This window comes from Rhinoraja longicauda, chromosome 2 (genome assembly GCF_053455715.1).
Source record: "Rhinoraja longicauda isolate Sanriku21f chromosome 2, sRhiLon1.1, whole genome shotgun sequence".
NCBI classification, from domain to species: domain Eukaryota; kingdom Metazoa; phylum Chordata; class Chondrichthyes; order Rajiformes; family Arhynchobatidae; genus Rhinoraja; species Rhinoraja longicauda.
Genome location: NC_135954.1, coordinates 42,273,839 through 42,293,421, shown reverse-complemented (window position 1 = coordinate 42,293,421; position 19,583 = coordinate 42,273,839). Strand labels below are relative to the sequence as shown.

General features: G+C 41.1%; 1 protein-coding gene across 3 annotated transcripts in view; it reads right to left on the bottom strand.

Annotated features, from left to right (window-relative positions):
- Positions 1-19,583, bottom strand: part of LOC144604070 (serine/threonine-protein phosphatase 6 regulatory ankyrin repeat subunit A-like) — a 181,662-nt gene that overhangs the window by 42,933 nt on the left and 119,146 nt on the right. For all 3 annotated transcript variants that reach the window (XM_078418157.1, XM_078418148.1, XM_078418164.1), the window contains exons 12-13: positions 18,441-18,504; positions 5,342-5,410 (exon numbers count right to left, since the gene is read on the bottom strand). In XM_078418157.1, the coding sequence (XP_078274283.1) occupies positions 5,342-5,410; positions 18,441-18,504 (133 nt within the window). The remainder of the gene's footprint in view (positions 1-5,341; positions 5,411-18,440; positions 18,505-19,583) is intronic.

Here is a 19,583-nt window from a genome sequence, read left to right as displayed (position 1 = left end):
TCCTGAATCTATAGAACATTGAAAAATGATCTCCAATGCTTCCACTATTTCTAGAGCCACCTCCTTAAGTACCCTGGGATGCAGACCATCAGGCCCTGGGGATTTATCAGCCTTCAGTCCCATCAGTCTACCCAAAACCATTTCCTGCCTAATGTGGATTTCCTTCAGTTCCTCCATCACCCTAGGTTCTCCGGCCCCTAGAACATTTGGGAGATTGTGTGTATCTTCCTCAGTGAAGACAGATCCAAAGTAACGGTTTAACTCGTCTGCCATTTCTTTGTTCCCCATAATAAATTCCCCTGTTTCTGTCTTCAAGGGACCCACATTTGCCTTGACTATTTTTTTCCTCTTCACGTACCTAAAAAAACTTTTGCTATCCTCCTTTATATTATTGGCTAGTTTACCCTCGTATCTCATCTTTTCTCCCCGTATTGCCTTTTTAGTTAACTTTTGTTGTTCTTTAAAAGAGTCCCAATCCTCTGTCTTCCCACTCTTCTTTGCTATGTTATACTTCCTCTCCTTAATTTTTATGCTGTCCCTGACTTCCCTCGTCAGCCACAGGTGTCTCTTACTCCCCTTAGAGTCTTTCCACCTCTTTGGAATAAATTGATCCTGCAACCTCTGCATTATTCCCAGGAATACCTGCCATTGCTGTTCTACCGTCTTCCCTGCTAGGGCCTCCTTCCAGTCAATTTTGGCCAGCTCCCGCCTCATGCCTCTGTAATCCCCTTTGCTATACTGTAATACTGACACTTCCGATTTTACCTTCTGCCTTTCCATTTGCAGAGTAAAACTTATCATGTTGTGATCACTGCCTCCTAATGGCTCTTTACCTCTAGTCCCCTTATCAGATCAGGATCATTACACAACACTAAATCCAGAATTGCCTTCTCCCTGGTAGGCTCCAGTACAAGCTGTTCTAAGAATCCATCTCGAAGGCACTCTACAAAATCTCTTTCCTGGGGTCCATTTCCAACCTGATTTTCCCAGTCTACCTGCATGTTGAAATCTCCCATAACCACCGTAGCATTACATTTTTGACACGCCAATTTTATCTCCTGATTCAACTTGCACCCTATGTCGAGGCTACTGTTTGGGGGCCTATAGATAACTCCCATTAGGGTCTTTTTACCATTACAATTTCTCATTTCTATCCATACTGATTCAACATCTCCTGATTCTATGTCACCCCTTGCAAGGGAATGAATATAATTCCTTACCATCAGAGCAACCCCACCCCCTCTGCCCACCTGTCTGTCTTTTCTATACGTTGTGTACCCCTGAATATTCAGTTCCCAGCCCTGGTCCTCTTGTAGCCATGTCTCAGTGATCCCTACAACATCATACTTGCCCATGACTAACTGAGCCTCAAGCTCATCCACTTTATTTTTTATACTACGCGCATTTAAGTACAACACTTTAACTTCTGTATTTTAACTTCTGTAACTTTATGCGGGAACATGACTCAGTGGCTCAGGCCAACATTTCCCAACAGAAGGAATATAGTCCTCTATGACTGGGAACTTTGAACAAAGATAAGAACAAATCATCAAAGTTATGCCAAGCAGAATCCAATTCCTGGATATAATTCCCTATCACCTGTAAAATGTTTAAGTTCACCCTTCTTTTTCTGACTAGATTAAACTCCATTAAATCATCAGTTGAATTCCTGATCTCACAACTCTTAATAATTTCACTTTGGCCATCATAAAAGCAGCTCATAAAGAATGTGAGAGTGAACATAATAAATAAAAAATGAAAATAGTTGCTAAATAGTTACTAAAAAACTAATGAGATTATTTTATAAATCAGGGATGCTTTTTTGAAAAACCTCATCTCAATCCTTCCCAATTATTTTTCCTCCAAATAGGCTCAAGGCAAAAAAATAATGCACATTAATGTAATTCTATATTGGTAGAGTGAACAAAATGTGAGCGCAGCACAAACATTACTATAATATCATTCATTTACAAAAGAATTCATCCAGCATACTAGGAAATAGGGAATTAGCAGGAAGAATATCTTCTGGGAATCATATGGGAATATTTAATTTTTAGTTTAGTTTAGTTTAGAAATATAGCACAGAAACAGGCCCTTCGGCCCACCGAGTCCAGGCCGACCATCGATCCCCGCAAATTAACACTATCCTACACACACACGGGAGACAATTTACACATACACCAAGCCAATTAACCTATATACTTGTACGTCTTTGTAGTGTGGGAGGAAACCGAAGATCTTGGAGAAAACCATGCTGTCACGGGGAGAACGTATAAACACCGTACACACAGCACCCGTAGTCGAGATCGAACCCGGGTCTCCGTCACTGCAAGCCAGCAACTCTACCGCTACGCCACCATGCCGCACCTTAGTTTTGAACTACAACACGGAAACAAGCCCTTCGGCCCAGCGACCCTCGCACACTAACAGTATCATACACACGAGGGATAATTTACAATTACACCAAGCCAATTAACCTTCAAACCTTTATGTCTTTGGAGTGACAAGAAGTGCAAAAATGGTCCAAATATCACACTGCCCTTGCGGCTGACAAGTACAAGAATTTCATTGTCCTCTTTGGGACATATCACAATTAAACAGTCTCGACTCTGGGATGAAGGAGCTGGGCATCAGCGCACAATGTCAGCAATTAAATAATAAATTTAAAGAGTCAATCTCTGGGTCATTGATTATAAACTTCATTGGGAAACCTATGATTATGTATAAATCAGTCCACAAGCCAAGAAGCAAGAAACAAGATAGATGAAGGGAGAAGGCAAGCCCCTCTTTTACACAAAAATGACATTTTTAAACTTTCAGCAATATTGGATAATTTGAAAAGACACCAAAACCAAATTAAATGAGGATATATTTTATTTTAGTTAAGTTTATAACCATGTTCATTAGAAAGAGGAAGGCAGGTAATGTCATGTTCTTTCTCATTTGTATCACCCGCATATTTATGGCAAAAATCATTCATATAAATAATAGGTGGGATTCTCAACTAACTAAGCTATGTTTTAAATACACCAAGATATCTGGGCTTAAATTGGTGAACAATCCTGTCCTCAGATTGAGTAAGATACAGTCCAAGGTAGCTGATAACTCCTTGCATTCATCAATCTGGTTGATAAATTTGACATTTAGTTTCGTTTTGTTTATTATTGTCACATGTACCGAGGTGCAGTGACAACCTTTTGTTTGCTGCTATCCAGTCAAAGACTACACATAATTACAATCAAGTCGTCCAGTGTACAGATAAAGGGTACAATATTTAGTGCAAGATAAAGTCTGAATAAAGATAGTTCAAAGGTCTCCAATGAGGTAGATGGGAGGTCAGGACCACACTCCAGCGGGTAGGAGGCCATTTCAGTTGCTTGATAACAGCTGGGATGAAACTGTTCCTGAATTTGGAGGCTTTTTCAAAATTCTGTGCCTCTTGATCTTTTGGATTTACCAAATGCAATTAAATAAATTAACAAATAATCAGTCTTTAATTATATCAGCCAGGACAAAGGGAGAATTCTCGTCAAATATTGCCATAATCCTTTATCTTCCACTTGATGGGACAAACCTCAACTTGCTTCCAGAATCTATCGGTTCATTATCTGAAGGTAGACACAAAATGCTGGAGTAACTCAATGGGTCAGGCAGCATCTCGGGAGAGAAGGAATGGGTGACGTTTTGGGTCGAGACCCTTCTTCAGACTGATGTCAGGGGAGGGGACGGGACAAAGATAGGATGTAGTAGGAGACAGGAAGACAGTGGGAGAACTGGGAAGGGAGAGGGGAAAGAGAAGGACAGAGGAACTATCTGAATTTAGAGAAGTCAATGTTCATACCGCTGGGGTGTAATCTGCCCAAGCAAAATATGAGTTGCTGTTCCTCCAATTTGCGCTGGGCCTCACTATGACAATGGAGGAGGCCGATGACAGAAAGGTCAGGCTGGGTATGGGAGGAGGAGATGGAGTGCTGAGCCACTGGGAGATCTGGTTGGTTAAGGCGGACTGCGCGAAGGTGTTGAGCGAAACGATCGCCGAGCCTGCGTTTGGTCTCACCGATGTAGAGAAGTTGACATCTGGAACAGTAGATACAATAGATGAGGTTGGAGGAGGTGCAGGTGAACCTCTGCCTCATCTGGAAAGACTGTTTGGGTCCTTGGATGGAATCGAGGGGGGAGGTAAAGGGACAGGTGTTGCATCTCCTGCGGTTGCAGGGCAAAGTACCTGGGGAGGGGGTGGTTTGGGTGGGAAGGGACGAGTGGACCAGGGAGTTACGGAGGGAACGGTCTCTGCGGAAAGCTGAAAGGAGTGGAGATGGGAAGATGTGGCCAGTGGTGGGATCCCGTTGGAGATGACGGAACTGTTGGAGGATAATTTGTTGTATACGACGGCTGATGGGGTGGAAGGTGAGGACAATGGGGACTCTATCCTTGTTACGAATGGGGAGAGGGGGAAGCAAAGGCGGAGCTGCAGGATATAGAGGAGACCCTAGTGAGAGCCTCATCTATAATGGAAGAGGGGAACCCCCGTTTCCTAAAGAATGAGGACATCTTTGATGCCCTGGTATGAAACACCTCATCCTGGGCGCAGATGCGGCATAGACAGAGGAATTGGGAGTACGGGATAGAGTTTTTACAAGAAACAGGGTGGGAAGAAGTGTAGTCAAGACAGCTATGGGAGTCAGTAGGTTTGTAGTAGATGTCTGTCACGTCATTCTGTGACATCCTTGTAAAGAATGCATTCAAATAACTAAGCAATAACAATAGAAGGGTCAGCATATTGCATTATGACAGAATTATGTTTTTGTGATCAACTACCCAACAGCAGATGTAATAGATATCTGGGAAAATTCCATTGGATCAGAGAATCTCATGTTTTAGGTTTAATGAGATTAGTTCTGACATCCTGAATCCATAACATTTCCTTCAACGATGCTTCTTGGAGAATGTCAATTCAGAGGCTCTCTCTTTGCGATATTGAAAGTAATATCAACGTACTTTGAACTTAAATACTAGGGAAATTTTGACTGCCCTGAATCGAGCAAAAAAACCTGGTTTAAAAGATAATGTTCTGTACTTTGCTTTGAGCTGACTCAAGAGGTTATTTAATCGGGCAAAATAAACAGAAACAAAGGAGTCAATGTGCCAAAAGATCATAAGCATGGACAGCAGATATGCAGAAACAATGCTGATAGGGAATAACATGAGCATGTAGGATACACATTAAGTAAAACTGGAATGAACAATATAATGTGTATATTTAATTTCACCAATACGAAGAATATTCCAAAATTTTACTTCATTGCAGTGAATTTTGCAAAACGTCAGTTTAATTTCTTACCTGCCAAATTTATCTTTTTTGTTGAAATCAGCTCCGCTGTTAAGCAACAAATTTAAGCATTCAAGATTTCTAAAATAAAAAGAAAATGTACAACAAAGCTATAAGGTACAAGTTAAAACTGAAATTCAAAGATTCAGACAGTATTTTGTTAGGCTGATAAAAATGTCACAACTGCTACTATTTGTAGCAAGATCAACAGTTTCAGCAAAAACATTGGTACTGAAACACAATTTTTCAAAAAATTAGAATGCCAGTGTACATTTTTCTTTATCCATTTTTACCTTCTTGTGGTTCCCCCATTCATTTACTCTAATTTGCAGATGTTAGAAAACAAATGAGCAGTTATGCTTAAGAAGAGCTCAAGAGATACAGCATCAGCAAAAAAAGTGGCAACTCAAATAGATGCTAGTCCCATTCACTGGAATCACTGGAAGGGAGAGGATCTACATGCATTTGGAAAGACAAGGACAAATTGCAGATAGTCAGCATGGCTTTGTGTGTGGGGAATTGTGTCTCACGAATTTGACTGAGTTTTTTTGAAGAGGTGACTAAGACCACTGGTGCAGTATGGGAGACATTATCAACTTGGCCCTTAGCAAGCCCTCTGGTAAGATATTGCATGCCAGGTTAGTTTAGTTTGGAGATACAGCGCGGAAACAGGCCCTTCAGCCCACTGGGTCCTCGCTGACCAGCGATCCCCTACACACACTAGGGACAATTTTTACATTTACCAAGCCAATTAACCTGTATGTCTTTGGAGTGTGGGAGGAAACCGAAGACCTCGAAGAAAACCCACGCAGGTCACAGGGAGAACGTACAAACTCCGTAGACAGCACCCGTAGTCGGGATCAAACCTGGGTCTCTGGCACTGCATTTACTGTAAGGCAGCAACTTCACCGCTGCGCTAGGCTGGTCTTGGAGGTTAGTCCACATGGAATCCAGAGCAAGCTATCCAAATGGCTTGAAAGTAGGAGATGGAGGGTGGTGGTTGATGGTTGTTTTTTAGACTGGAGCTCTGCAACAGGTGGTATATCACAGGGATTGTTTGTTATCTATGTTAACAATTTGGATGTGACTTAGGTGGGATGGTTAATAAGATGGCACTAAAATTGTTTGTACAGTGAACAGAAGATCATCTAAGAGTACAATGGGATCTTGGTCAGTTGAGCCAATGGGAAGAGGAGTTGCTGATGAATTTAATTCAGATAAATACAAGGTGTTGCTTAGGCAAACCAGGGCAGGAATTGCACAATAAATGGTAGGGCCCTATGAAGTGTTGCAGAACAAAGAGACATAGGGGTGCAGATACATAGTTCCATGGAAATGGTGACACAGGTAGAAAGGGTCTTGAAGAATACATTTGATACAGGAGTTGGGATGTTTAATTACGGCTGTACAAGATGTCAGTACGACCACATTTGGAATCTGCATAGAGTTCTAGTCACTCTGCTACAGGAAGAATGTGAATAAACTGGAAAAGGGTGCAAAAAAGATTTATGAGTATGTATGGGGTCTGGAGTGTTTGAGGTACAAGGGAAGGCTGGATTGGCAAGGACTATTTTCCCTCTGGAACATTGGAGGCTGAAGGTCATAGATCAAGCGAATAACTATGGTCTTTTCCATTGGAGAAGGGAAAGCTTTAAAAGGGAACGGACAGATAACTTTTCTCACACTGAGGGTGGTAGATATATGGCAGGAACTGCCAGAGGAAGCTGCAGAGGCGGGTACAATTACTACATTTAGAAGACACTTGGATAGCTACATGGGTAGGAAGATTTGGAGGAATATGGGCTAGGTGCAGTTAACTGGTCCCAGCTCAGTTCAGCAACTTGGTCTGCATAGAAAAGTTGGATCGAAGGGCCTTTTCAGTGCAGTATAACTCAATTACTCCACAAGATAATTGGCAATTTTCAAACGGAAATAGTATCTGTGATGCAAGACCACTGTAGGATTATAAATGTTGGCATAGAGGTCATCACAATATCAGGATAAGAAGACTAAAAACAACTACAGAAGATATTAATTTTTAAATCACAGGAAGAATGGATTATAAATCAAGATGCAATGACAAGCCTATGTTAAATCGGTATAAGTTAGTACACAGTGAGCAACATTGGGGGCCACACGATAATAATTCTTGAAATTTCAGTGAGCAGATTCAGTGAGCAGATTCAGAGGATGCTGTCACTATGATGGAATACAAAGATAGAAATAATTGGTCATATTGATTTGATGGAAAAATATAATAGGGTGAGTAAAGGAAAAGTATTGATGATTATATATAAATTGATGTTGGAAAACATGATAATTATTGCTAATTAGAGGGTAAGCACCCACCGTATTCAGTTAGTAGCAGTTTTCAATAATTGATCAAGGTACAAATAACACATATTGAAATTTCGAACAATGCATGAGCAGTGCCAATATCTGAACTTTTAACATGAAGGTCCAACACTGGATTTATGCAGACTAAACATAATAATGTGTGGTGTAGCAGGTAAGGTGCAGGATGAGTAGACCAGAGGAACGGGCTAACAATCATGACACACAAAATCAAATTGCACCGTGGAGGCTGTGGAATTTATTCCAGATCAACAGTCTGGCAATTTAACATAAAAACTGGTCAGTTGATTCATGAATGCCTTTCAGTGGAGGAACACTGCCATCCTTAATCTATCTGGCCAATAGGCGACTCCAGACCTTACATCTTGAAATAGCTTGGCAAATCATAAAGCGCTACATTAAAGCAGGAATAGAAAAAAGGAGGCGAGAAAAATGTTCCCAACCCACTCAACCTAATAAACTCTTCCTCAAAGATTTGTGGATTGCGACTGGTATCTAAATTGTGACGGCTATACTAGCTATAGAACATAAATAATGCAGCACAAGAACAGACACTTCAGCCAACAATGCGCCAAACATCTTCCTCCACAACGATTCCTGGCAATATGTTCCAGGCACACATCACCCTCTGTGTAAAAAAAAACTTGCCCCGCACATCTTTGTAAAGTTTGCCGCTCTCACCTTAAAGCTATGCCCTCTAGCTTTTGATATTTCCATTCTGGGACAAGACTTCTGATTGTCTACCTGTGCCTCGCAAATCTTGATATACTTCTATCAGGTCTTCCCGTAACCTCCAATGTTTCTGAGAAATCAGAATATCTTGCGAAGCCACACAGAAACAGGCCCTTTGGCCCAACAAGTCAATGCCAACCTGGTTTTATAGCTGACCTAGTCCCATTTGCCTGCATTTCACCTATAACACTCTGAACCTTCTCTATCTGTTTAAATGACATCTTTTAAATGTCACCATTACACTTCCCTCTGCAGCTTTGTCTGGTAGCTCATTCCATATACACACACCAATCGCTGCATAAAGAAATTGCCTCTCGGGTCTCTTTTAAATCTTTCCCCTCTCAACTTAAACCTATGTCCTCCAGTTCTGGACTCCTGTACCCTGGCAAACACTTTCAGGGAACTGTGCATTTGTACCCCTCAGTTTCTTTACTGTACAACACACTTCTGGGCCCTACCATTTACTGTGCATGTTTTGCCCTGGTTAAGAACCTTAGTACCATCTAAGAACCTTAGTACCACCTAGGACAAATCCTTCAGCTTTGGTAGTGCCCCGTCAACCACTCTAATTATTAATTCCCCCTCACCCCTCACTTCCCTAATTTGCAACAATCATAACTAAGAGGGACAAGGGGAAAAAATAACACATGGGAATACCAGTCTTTATATTCCCTCTTGAGTTGCTGTCTTCCTGGCTTGGAAATCGCTATTCATTCATTGTTGTCGAGCCTAAATCCCTGCATCACATTACCCAACTGTATGACAGGACTACCTTCACCAGAAGGCCTGTCTGTAGCCCTTTCATGGAGGTGATTCACCACAATCTTCCCAACAGCAATTAGGTGAGCATAATAAATGCTGGCCTCACTGTTATCATCCAGATCCTGATAAATGAATTAAATAAAACAGAAAAAGCTGCTGTCATAGGTATAATTGACCGAGGAGTCATGGTCCTCACAAATGTTATCACATATGATGATGGACAATTCAGTCACATGAAATGGCGGCTTCATGAACACCAGCATCCTTAAAGATGGAAGATTTGAGCACAAATGCAAAAATACAAAGTTGAAGCATTTATAACCATCTTCCGTCCTGAGTAGATCAGCCTTGGCTTCATCCCAAGGTCTCCACCAAAACAGAACGCAATCGTCTGTCAAATTGATTCACAACAGTGAATATGAAATAGGAGACTTCACTGTATGCTGCAGAACCTCCCGGTCCCAACATTATCAAAGATAACATGCACTTATGTAGTGTTTCCAACATGTTGAAAGCAACTAAACACTTTCATTATCAAAGAAAGAAAATACATTGAGTCATAGAAAGATACAAAAACAAATTATAAAGGAATTGTCCAAAAAGTGCACTTTGAAAGAGCACGGAGGAGAAGTGCAGAGTTTTATGGAGACAAAGCCAGTAGTTGTGGCTTTTTTCAGCTTAAAGTACTATCACCAACAATGAAGCAATTAAAATAAGAGTTGAAGAGACTAGAACTGATGGAGCCCAGAGAACTAGAAAACTCAGGGCTGTAAGAGGCTGCAGAATGAAACAGTTCAGATATGGGTAGCAATGATGCTGATGAATATGTTCATGAGTAGAAGATTTGAGGCCTGCTGGAGATCACTGAATTAATCATATCTGGAGGAAACAAAGAATGTATCAACAGTGATCATCTAAAATAGAAGGGAAAGGGGCGAATTTAGAGATTTTGCACCAGAACAGATATATGGATGAAAACTTTGCTGTGCCCAAAAACACAGAGATTTCAAACTAAGTGACTCAACTTCTGACAAATTTCTAAGATAATAATGATAGCAAGGGAGTAGAGGCTGTGACAAAGCTAAAGGAAATGTCTTGAGGTGTCCCTATAATTATTCAAGGCACATTCCTTGTATATGCACATACCTGGCCAATAAACTTATTCATTCATTCATTAGTTGCAGGGAATTTCTACAGATTCAGCTTAATGTTGTGATGAATCTGAGATGTGGTGGTCCAGAGAAGCAACTGAAAGATCATTGTCTTTCCCAATCCCCACATCGCTGGTTCCTTAATTATCCAGAAACTATTAAAGCAGATATCTATAGCAATGAATGCAATCAATAACTGAGTCTCCACAGCCATCCAGGGTAAAGAATTCATAAGATTCACCATCTTCAAGGCGACAGAATTTCTCCTCATTCCATCTGTTGAAACACTGATTTTGCAGCATTTTCTATTTTTATTTTAGATTTCCAGCATCTACAAATGTTTGATTTTCATTTGATCCTTGGCTTTAGACTTCTTAGTCAGGGAAACTACTCTAAGAATTTGCTACACAAAGTTAATCTCTCATTCCTCAAATTTCGAAAGCAAAGGTTCAGACTACTCAATTTTTCCTGGTATCAGACCTACCAATACCAAGGACCAGCCTGGTTAGGAAAAAAAAACAAGTGCCGGATGAACTCAGCGAGTCAGGAAGCAGCTGTGGGGGGGGATAGATAGCCAACATTACGTGTTGGAATCCTTCTCCAACACTTTGTTTTTTGCTCAAGATTCCAGCATCTGCAGTTTCTTATGTCGCCACACTTCTGGTGAGTCTTAGTTACATCCCACCTATTCCCACACTTACCTTTCTGTCCTGGGCCTCTTCCATTGTCAGAGCTTGGGTTTACACCCCAGCAGCATGAACATTGACTTCTCTAACTTCAAATAGCTCTTGCTTTCCATCTCCCTCCATCCCCTCCCCTTCCCATTTCTCCTACCAGTGTTAACTGTCTCTGACTACATTTTTTCTCTGTACCACCCCCTCCCCTGACATCAGTCTGAAGAAGGGTCTTGACCCAAAACATCACCCATTCCTTCTCTCCAGAGATGCTGCCTGTCCCGCTGTTGCTTCAGCATTTTGTGTCTATCTTAGTTACAACCCTCTACAGTAAGACTATCCATTTCTGGAGAAGGCTCAAGACGCTATATAGATTATAGTAAGACATCCTTTATTATGATTCCTGCAACACGCCAGTAATTCCATGCGTTCTCTAAACCTCCTCCTTTATTATTTAATCGGGACACATTTGCTACCCTTCAATCTGCAGCGAGCAATGCAGAAGCATTGATTTAAAAAATATATATTTACCAGAATATCTAGAACCACGAGGTTGGATTTGCAAACGTGGGGTCAATGGTGGATATTTTTGAGAGCTGTGAGGAAACTACGTGTGTTTGGCAAATTGTATATGATGAGATCATTAACAATATCAATTAATTCGAGGCCTATGAAGCAAATTTAGATGGTCTGACGTATATACATGGTTGGGAATTAAACAATTCTGGGTAATGATATGCAAGAGAAAACAATTTCTCTGGACAAGTGAAAAGCTGAAAACAAGCTGGAAAAGCAAAGAGCTTGCTAGGTCCTTATCGACCTAACATTTACTCCCTCCACCATTTTGGTTGCAATGCTGACCTCAATAAGATACACCGTAGCAATTTGCCAAGGCTCCCTCAACAGCTCTAAGAAACCTGTAACTTCTGCCACCTGGAAGCAGAAACACAGCTGGCACATGGGAACAGTATCACCAGTCTGTTCTCAAAATATATTGACAAGACTCCATGTGGTTGTAGGCATTACTGTAGAGGGTTGTACCTAAGATAGACACAAGCAAATACAACCACATGGGCTGCAGCGGGACAACGCATAGATACATAGAAAATAGGTGCAGGAGGCGGCCATTCGGCCCTTCTAGCCAGCACCACCATTCATTGTGATCATGGCTGATCATCAACAATCAGTAACCTGTGCCTACCTTCTTCCTATATCCCTTGATTCCACTAGCCCCAAGAGCTCTATCTAACTCTCTTTTAAATTCATCAGTGAATTGGCCTCTACTGCCTTTGTGGCAGAGAATCACAAATTCACAACTCTCTGGGTGAAAAAGGTTTTTTCTCATCTCAGTTTTAAATGGCCACCCCTTTATTCTGACACTGTGGCCCCTGGTTCTGGACTCCCCCAACATTGGGACCATTTTTCCTGCATCTAGTTTGTCCTTTTATAATTTTATAGGTTTCTATAAGATCCCCTTTCATCCTTCTAAATTCCAGTGAATACAAGCCCAGTCTTTCCAATCTTTTCTCATATGACAGTCCCGCCATTCCGGGGATTAACCTCGTGAACCTACGCTGCACTCCCTCAATAGCAAGGATGTCCTTCCTCAAATTAGGAGACCAAAACTGCACACAATACTCCAGACGTGGTCTCACCAGGGCCCTGTACAACTGCTGAAGGACCTCTTTACTCCTGTACTCAAATCCTCTCGTTATGACAATAGACAATAGGTGCAGGAGGAGGCCATTCGGCCCTTCGAGCCAGCACCGCCATTCAATGTGATCATGGCTGATCATTCTCAATCAGTACCCCGTTCCTGCCTTCTCCCCACACCTTCTGGCTGCCTGTTCCATATATCTATGAAGGCCAACATGCCATTAGCTTTCTTCACTGCCTGCTGTACCTGCATGTTTAGTTTCTGGTACAGCAGGTATCAACTTTCCCAAATGTATTCAGAGTTTAAAAAAAATGTTGGCTGTTTCAGTGACATCCACATACCATTAATATATAAAAAATGAAACATAGGAATAAAAAAACAAGAAAACGTACTTCCCGTACAAAGTACTTCCTGTACAAAGCGAATTTACAGAAAACTCTGCTTTAAGTGTCGAATAGGTCAGGAGGACACATTATTGGCAACAATGCTGAATACAAGATTAATACATACCATTAATATATAAAAAATGAAACACCGGAATAAAAAAACAAGAAAACGTACTTCCCGGGTTAGTAATTGAGTCAAAAACAGTACCTTTTTCAAAATTAGATTGGATAGATGGAGACAGAAAGAGTTAATCATCAGCAAGTAATTGCGCATGTTTGTGTGATAGGGTCGCCTGCACTTAGAGTCGGAGTCATACAGCACAGAAACAGGCTCTTTGTCACAACACAACCAATCTGAGGTGCCCCATCTAAGCTAGTCCCATTTACCCACGTTTGGCGGGGCGGGGCGGCACAGTGGAGCAGCATAGAGTTGCAGTCTTACAGCACCAGAGACCCGGGTTCAAACCTGACTCTGGGTGCTGGCTGCACAGAGCTTGTACACTGTGACCATGTGGGTTTTCTCTAGGTGCTCCGGTTTCCTCCCACATTCCAAAGACGTACAGGTTTGTAGGTTAAATGGCTTTTGTAAATTGTCCATCGTGTGTAGGATAGTACTAGTGTTTGGGATGATCACTGGTTGGCGCAGACCCGATGGGCCGAAGGGCCTGTTTCCAGGCTGTATCTCTAAAGTCTAAATCTCTCTAAACCTTTCGTATCCATGTACCTGCCCAGTGTCTTTTAAATGCTGCTGTAGTACCTGCTCAACTACCTTTTCTGGCTGCCTGTTCCATATATCTATGACCCACTGAGTGAAAAAATTGCCACTAGGTTCCTATTACTGTAAATCTTGTCCCTCTCACGTTAAACCTATGTGCTCTGGTTTTTAATATCCCTACACTAGGTAAAAGATTGTGCATTCATCTTATCTATTCCTCTCATGATTTTATACATCTCTATAAGATCCAATTTTAGAATGCCCATTTTTTTTAAAAGGTTGTTAATTTTAATAGGATTAGAGAATCACTAGCATTGCACGCATACCTACATCAGAAAATTGCTGCATACAGTGATTCAAATCAACCTCTGTGTCAGAAACAACTATGCTTATTTGTGTGTAAAGTGCACAAATATATAAGTTAAAAAACAAAAGTCTAACACAAATTCACAGATAATTATTGGCTTTTAAATGGTTCTTTGGGAAATGCTGCTGGACACATTAGAGCATTATATAATGGAGATCCTTTTTTATTTCTCTTGTGATTCGCTGCCCATGTCAAAACCCTTTCTGAGCAAACTTCGACAAAGTGTGCAGCAGGATGGTTTATAAATTCACCAGTCATCGGAGCAGAATTAGGCCTTTCAGCCCATCGAGTGCACTCTGCCATTCAATCATCGCTGATCTATCTTTCCCTCTCAACCCCATTCTCCTGCCTTCTCCCCATAACCCTTAACACCCTTCCTAATAAAGAATCTGCCAATCTCTGCCTTAAAAATACCCAATGACTTAGCCTCCAAAGCCGACAGTGGCAATGAATTCCACAGGTTCACCATCCTGCAGAATGTTCTACATGTTCTACAGAAAATGCCTTAACTGATTAACTGCAATAGGTCAAGAGATAAAAATGTGCGCGTGAAGGAGTGAAACTAAGGCCCTACTGCCGATTATAGAGTTAGTTATTAAGGTTGCCAGTACTAGGTTATCAATATACAATTCACACACTGTGCCTGTTATTCCTTATGGTGGAAACAAAAACTGAGTTCACAGGGACATGCCCACTTCAGGGGTCAGAAGTGTGTTTGCTCACATGGAAGATGAATATTGTCATGGAGTGGCTGTGTTGAGTGACCCATGTGAGTTTGATCATTTTCTTTGCATGTGTCACCAGTATTCTATTTTGCACTCTCTCTAAACAACATTAATTAAGACTGGACAAGTACAAGGAATCAAATCACTTAGATCAGGAATATTTTCAAACAAGGAACTAAGTAGAAGGCTCAAAAGGAATACAACACTGCTAAGAAAAGCTAATGCAGTACAGGCCTGAAATCAAAAAGAAATGACCTGGGACCTTCTTGTTTTACAAAAACATGCAAACCTTTTAGCAATGTATTCCAACCATCTTCACAATGTAATCATTACATTCTACCAGATTCTTGACATTTAATTTAAATGTCAACAAACTATTAGTAACTTGAAAATGCATGAGATTTAAAAAAAATTACAGCCACTGAAGGGTAATCTAAATGTTATCCATAATAAATCAACTGATCAAATGTCTTTAATCACATCATTAATAAAGTCAGGACATTCTAAGCCTGTGCACTAATAGAAACATAGTAAATAGATGCAGGAGGAAGCCAATTGGCCTTTCAAGCCAGCACCGCCATTCATTGTGAACATGGCTGATCATCTACAATCAGTAACCTGTGCCTGCCTTCTCTCCATATCCTCTGACTCCACAAACCCCTGAAGCTCTATCTAACTCTCAAATTCATCCAGTAAATTGGTTTCTGTGGCAGAGAATTCCACAAATTCACAACTCTCTGGGTGAAAAAGTTTCTTCTCACCTCAGTTTTCAATTACCTCCCCTTAATTCTTAGACTGTGACTCCTGGTGCTGGACTCCCCCAAAATTGGGAACATTTTTCCTGTATCTTGTTTGTCTAGTCCTTTTATAATTTTACACGTATAAATAAGATTCCTCTCATCCTTCTAAACTCCAGTGAATACAAGCCCAATCTTTCCAATCTTTCCTCATATGACAGTCCCTCCATCCCAGGGATTAACCTCGTGAACCTAAGCTGCACTGCCTCAATATCAAGGACGCCCTTCCTCAAATTAGGAGACCAAAACTGCACACAATACTCCAGATGTGATCTCACCAGGGCCCTATACACATGCAGAAGAACTTCTTTGCTTCTGTACTCAAATCCTCTCGTTATGAAGGCCAACATGCCATTAGCTTTCTTCACTGCCTGCTGTACCTGCACACTTACTTTCAGTGACTGGTGTACAAGGACAGCAAGGTCTCGTTGCACTTCCCCTTTACCTAATCTGAGATAATAATCTGCCTCCTTATTTTTGCCGCCAAAGTGGATAACCTCACATTTATCTACATTATGCTGCATCTGCCATGCATCTGCCCACTCACTCAACCTGTCCAAGTCACCCTGCAACCTCCTAACATCCTCTTCGCAGTTCACACTGCCACCCAGCTTTGTGTCATCTGCAAACTGCTAGTGTTATTTCTAATTCCATCATCCAAATCATTAATATATCTTGTAAATAGTTGCGGCCTCAGCACCGAACCTTGCGGCATTCCACTCTCCACTGCCTGCCATTCTGAAAATGACTCGTTTATTCCTGCTCTTTGCTTCCTGTCTGCCAACCAATTCTCTATCCATGTCAATACCCTACCCCAATACCATGTGCTCTAACTTTGCTCACCAACCTCCCATGTGGGACCTTACCAAAGGCTTTCTGAAAGTCTAGTTACACTACATCCACATGCGCTCCTTAATCCTTTTTACTTGTCACATCCTAAAAAATCCCAAAAGGTTAGTCAAGCAGGATTTCCCCTTCATAAATCCATGCTGACTCGGACTAATCCTTTTACCGCTATCCAAATGCGCCGTTATTACCGCTTTAATAATTGACTCCAGCATCTTCCCCACCACTGATGCCAGGCTAACTGGTCTATAATTCCCCATTTTCTCTCTCGATCCTTTCTTGAAAAGGATGATAGCATTAGCTATCCTCCAATCCACAGGAACTGATCATGAATCTATTGAACATTGGAAAATTATCACCAATGCGTCCACGATTTCTTGAGCCACCTCCTTGAGTACCCTGGGATGCAGACCATCAGGCCCTGGGGATTTATCAGCCTTCAGTCCCATCAGTTTACCCAATACTATTTGTCGCCTAATGCAAATTTCTTTCAGTTCCTGTCTCGTTTGATCCTCTGTCCACTCGTACATCTGGGAGATTGTTTGTGTCTTCCTTAGTGAAGACAGATCCGAAGTACTTGTTCAACTCCTGCTATTTCCTTGTTACCCATAATAATCTCACCCGTTTCTGCCTTCAAGGGACCCACATTTGTCTTTACTAATCTTTTTCTCTTAACATAGCTAAAGAAGCTATATACTTCTTTATATACTTGGCCAGCTTCGCTTCGTACCTCATCTTTTCAGCCCATATTGGCCTTTTTGCTATCTTCTGTTGTCCTTTGAAAGTTGCCTAATCCTCTGGCTTCCTGCTACTCTTTGCTATCTTATATATCTTTTCTTTTAGTTTTATTCCATCTCTAACTTCCCTTGTCAGCCTCGGTTGCCTTTTACGCCCCTTAGAATCTTTCTTCTTCTTTGGAATGAAATGATCCTGCATCTTCTGGATTAGGCCCAGAAATTCCTGCCATTGCTGTTCCACCGTCATTCCTGCTAGGATCCTTTTCCATTCAACCTTGGCCAGCTCCTCTCTCATTCCTTCATAGTCCCCTTTGTTCAACTGCCACACTGACATTCCTGATTTAACCTTCTCCCTCTCAAATTGCAGATTAAAACTATAATCATATTATGGTCACTACCTCCAAGCGGTTCTTTTACCTTGAGTTCCCTTATTAAATCTGGTTCATTAGACAACACTAAATCCAGATTTGCCTTCTCTCTGGTAGGCTCTAGTACAAGCTGCTCTAAGAATCCATCTCGGAGGCACTCTACAAACTTCCTTTCTTGGGGTCCAGAACCAACCTGATTTTCCCAGTCTACCTGCATATTGAAATCCCCCATAACCACAATGGCATTACCTTTGTTACATGCCAATTTTAACTCGTGCTGCAACGTACACCCTATATCCAGGCTACTGTTTGGGGGTCTGTAGATAACTCCCATTAGTGTCTTCTTACCTTTACAATTCCTCAACTCTATCCACAGTGACTCGACATCGTCAGTCCCAATGTCACCCCTCACAAGGGACTGAATTCCATCCCTCACTACTCTACATCGTCAGTCTCAATGTCACCCCTTCCAAGGGACTGAATTCCATCCCATCCCCACCTCCTCTGCCCACCTGCCTGTCCTTTCTATAGGGCGTATAACCCTGAATATAAACTCCTAATGCTTTCATTAAAAGATAGGAGTAAGAGTCACAGAAAATGCCTAAATCTAAACTCTCCTGAAAGGATCTCAATCAAGGTCACGTTTGACTGCAGTAATTCTCTGCATTCACATTGTAATTAGTTCAGCGTTCACACAACTATTGTCATTTGCTATTTGCATGTCATTGACTCGATGTAACTGCTGCTCTGTGAGCCACAGGGATACAATTACTAATACAACACTGCTGCTCAATGGCTCGGTGATATTCACTCAAAAGAAGTACAAAGTCATTGCTCACCCTCCAGCAGCAGCCGCATGAAGACAGGTCCTGCCAAATTCATCTGGAGTGTCTATATCAAAGCCTGTAAAATAAAACACGTTTTTTGTGAAATCGTAGTTAAATTCACAAAAAAGAGCTATTTAAAATCACTATAGCAAGTTTTAATGCTGATTGGCAGTAATTTCTTTATTAAATCAGTAACAAATGACAAGCATCTGGTTTATTTTGTTACAAAAATTAGAAGATAAAATACATGAAGATACTATCGCACATTTAAAATAATTAACTGACATTCCCATCCATACTGTCTATTGCGCCACAGAATTAAAAATAAAACAGCAATTTTTAAGATGTGTTGGAAAGAACTGCAGATGCTGGTTTAAATCAAAGATAGACACAAAGTGCTGGAATAACTCTGTGGGACAGGCAACATCTCTGGAGAGAAGGAATGGGTGACGTTTTGGGTCGAGACCCTTCTTTAGACTGATTTTTAATATGGTAAAAAAAATTAAAACCATTTTTAATAGATGGCCAATAGCAGAGATTTCAGCATCTATTTTACTTTTGGAAGACAAAGAGATCAGTAAATAATAATCTCAAAGGTTAAAAGTGAAAAATTATTTTCAGCCTTTCAAGTTATTTTAGTTAACAAGAGCCAAGGTTCCAGCAGTGCAAAAACAAACACAGCCCAGAGAAGCTGACCTTAAATATTTTCAATCATGCTGCATAGAACCTGGACATGTACATGTAGACACAAGAAACTGCCGATGCTGGAATTTTGAGCAGAATACAAAGTGCTTGAGTATCTCAGCAGGTCAGGCAGCATCTGTGGAGGGAATGGACTGAGGAAGGGTTCCGACCCAAAAAGTCACCAATTCATTTCCTCCACAGATACAACCTGACCTGTTGAGGTACTCCAGCATTGTGTGTATGCACATGTATATATTTTCCCTCAGATATGAGCATATTTATATCTTACCTGATGATAATATTATTAAAAGAAAGAGATTTTGTGGAGTGGCAATCGATACTAAAGGAAACTAGATAATAAGAGTAGATGTGATCTATTTTGGTTATTCCCTAATTCAACGTTAAAATAGCCATCTGATCACCCAGGATTCAAATTCTAAGTAATGAAGCAAACAGCATCAGGGAATCTGT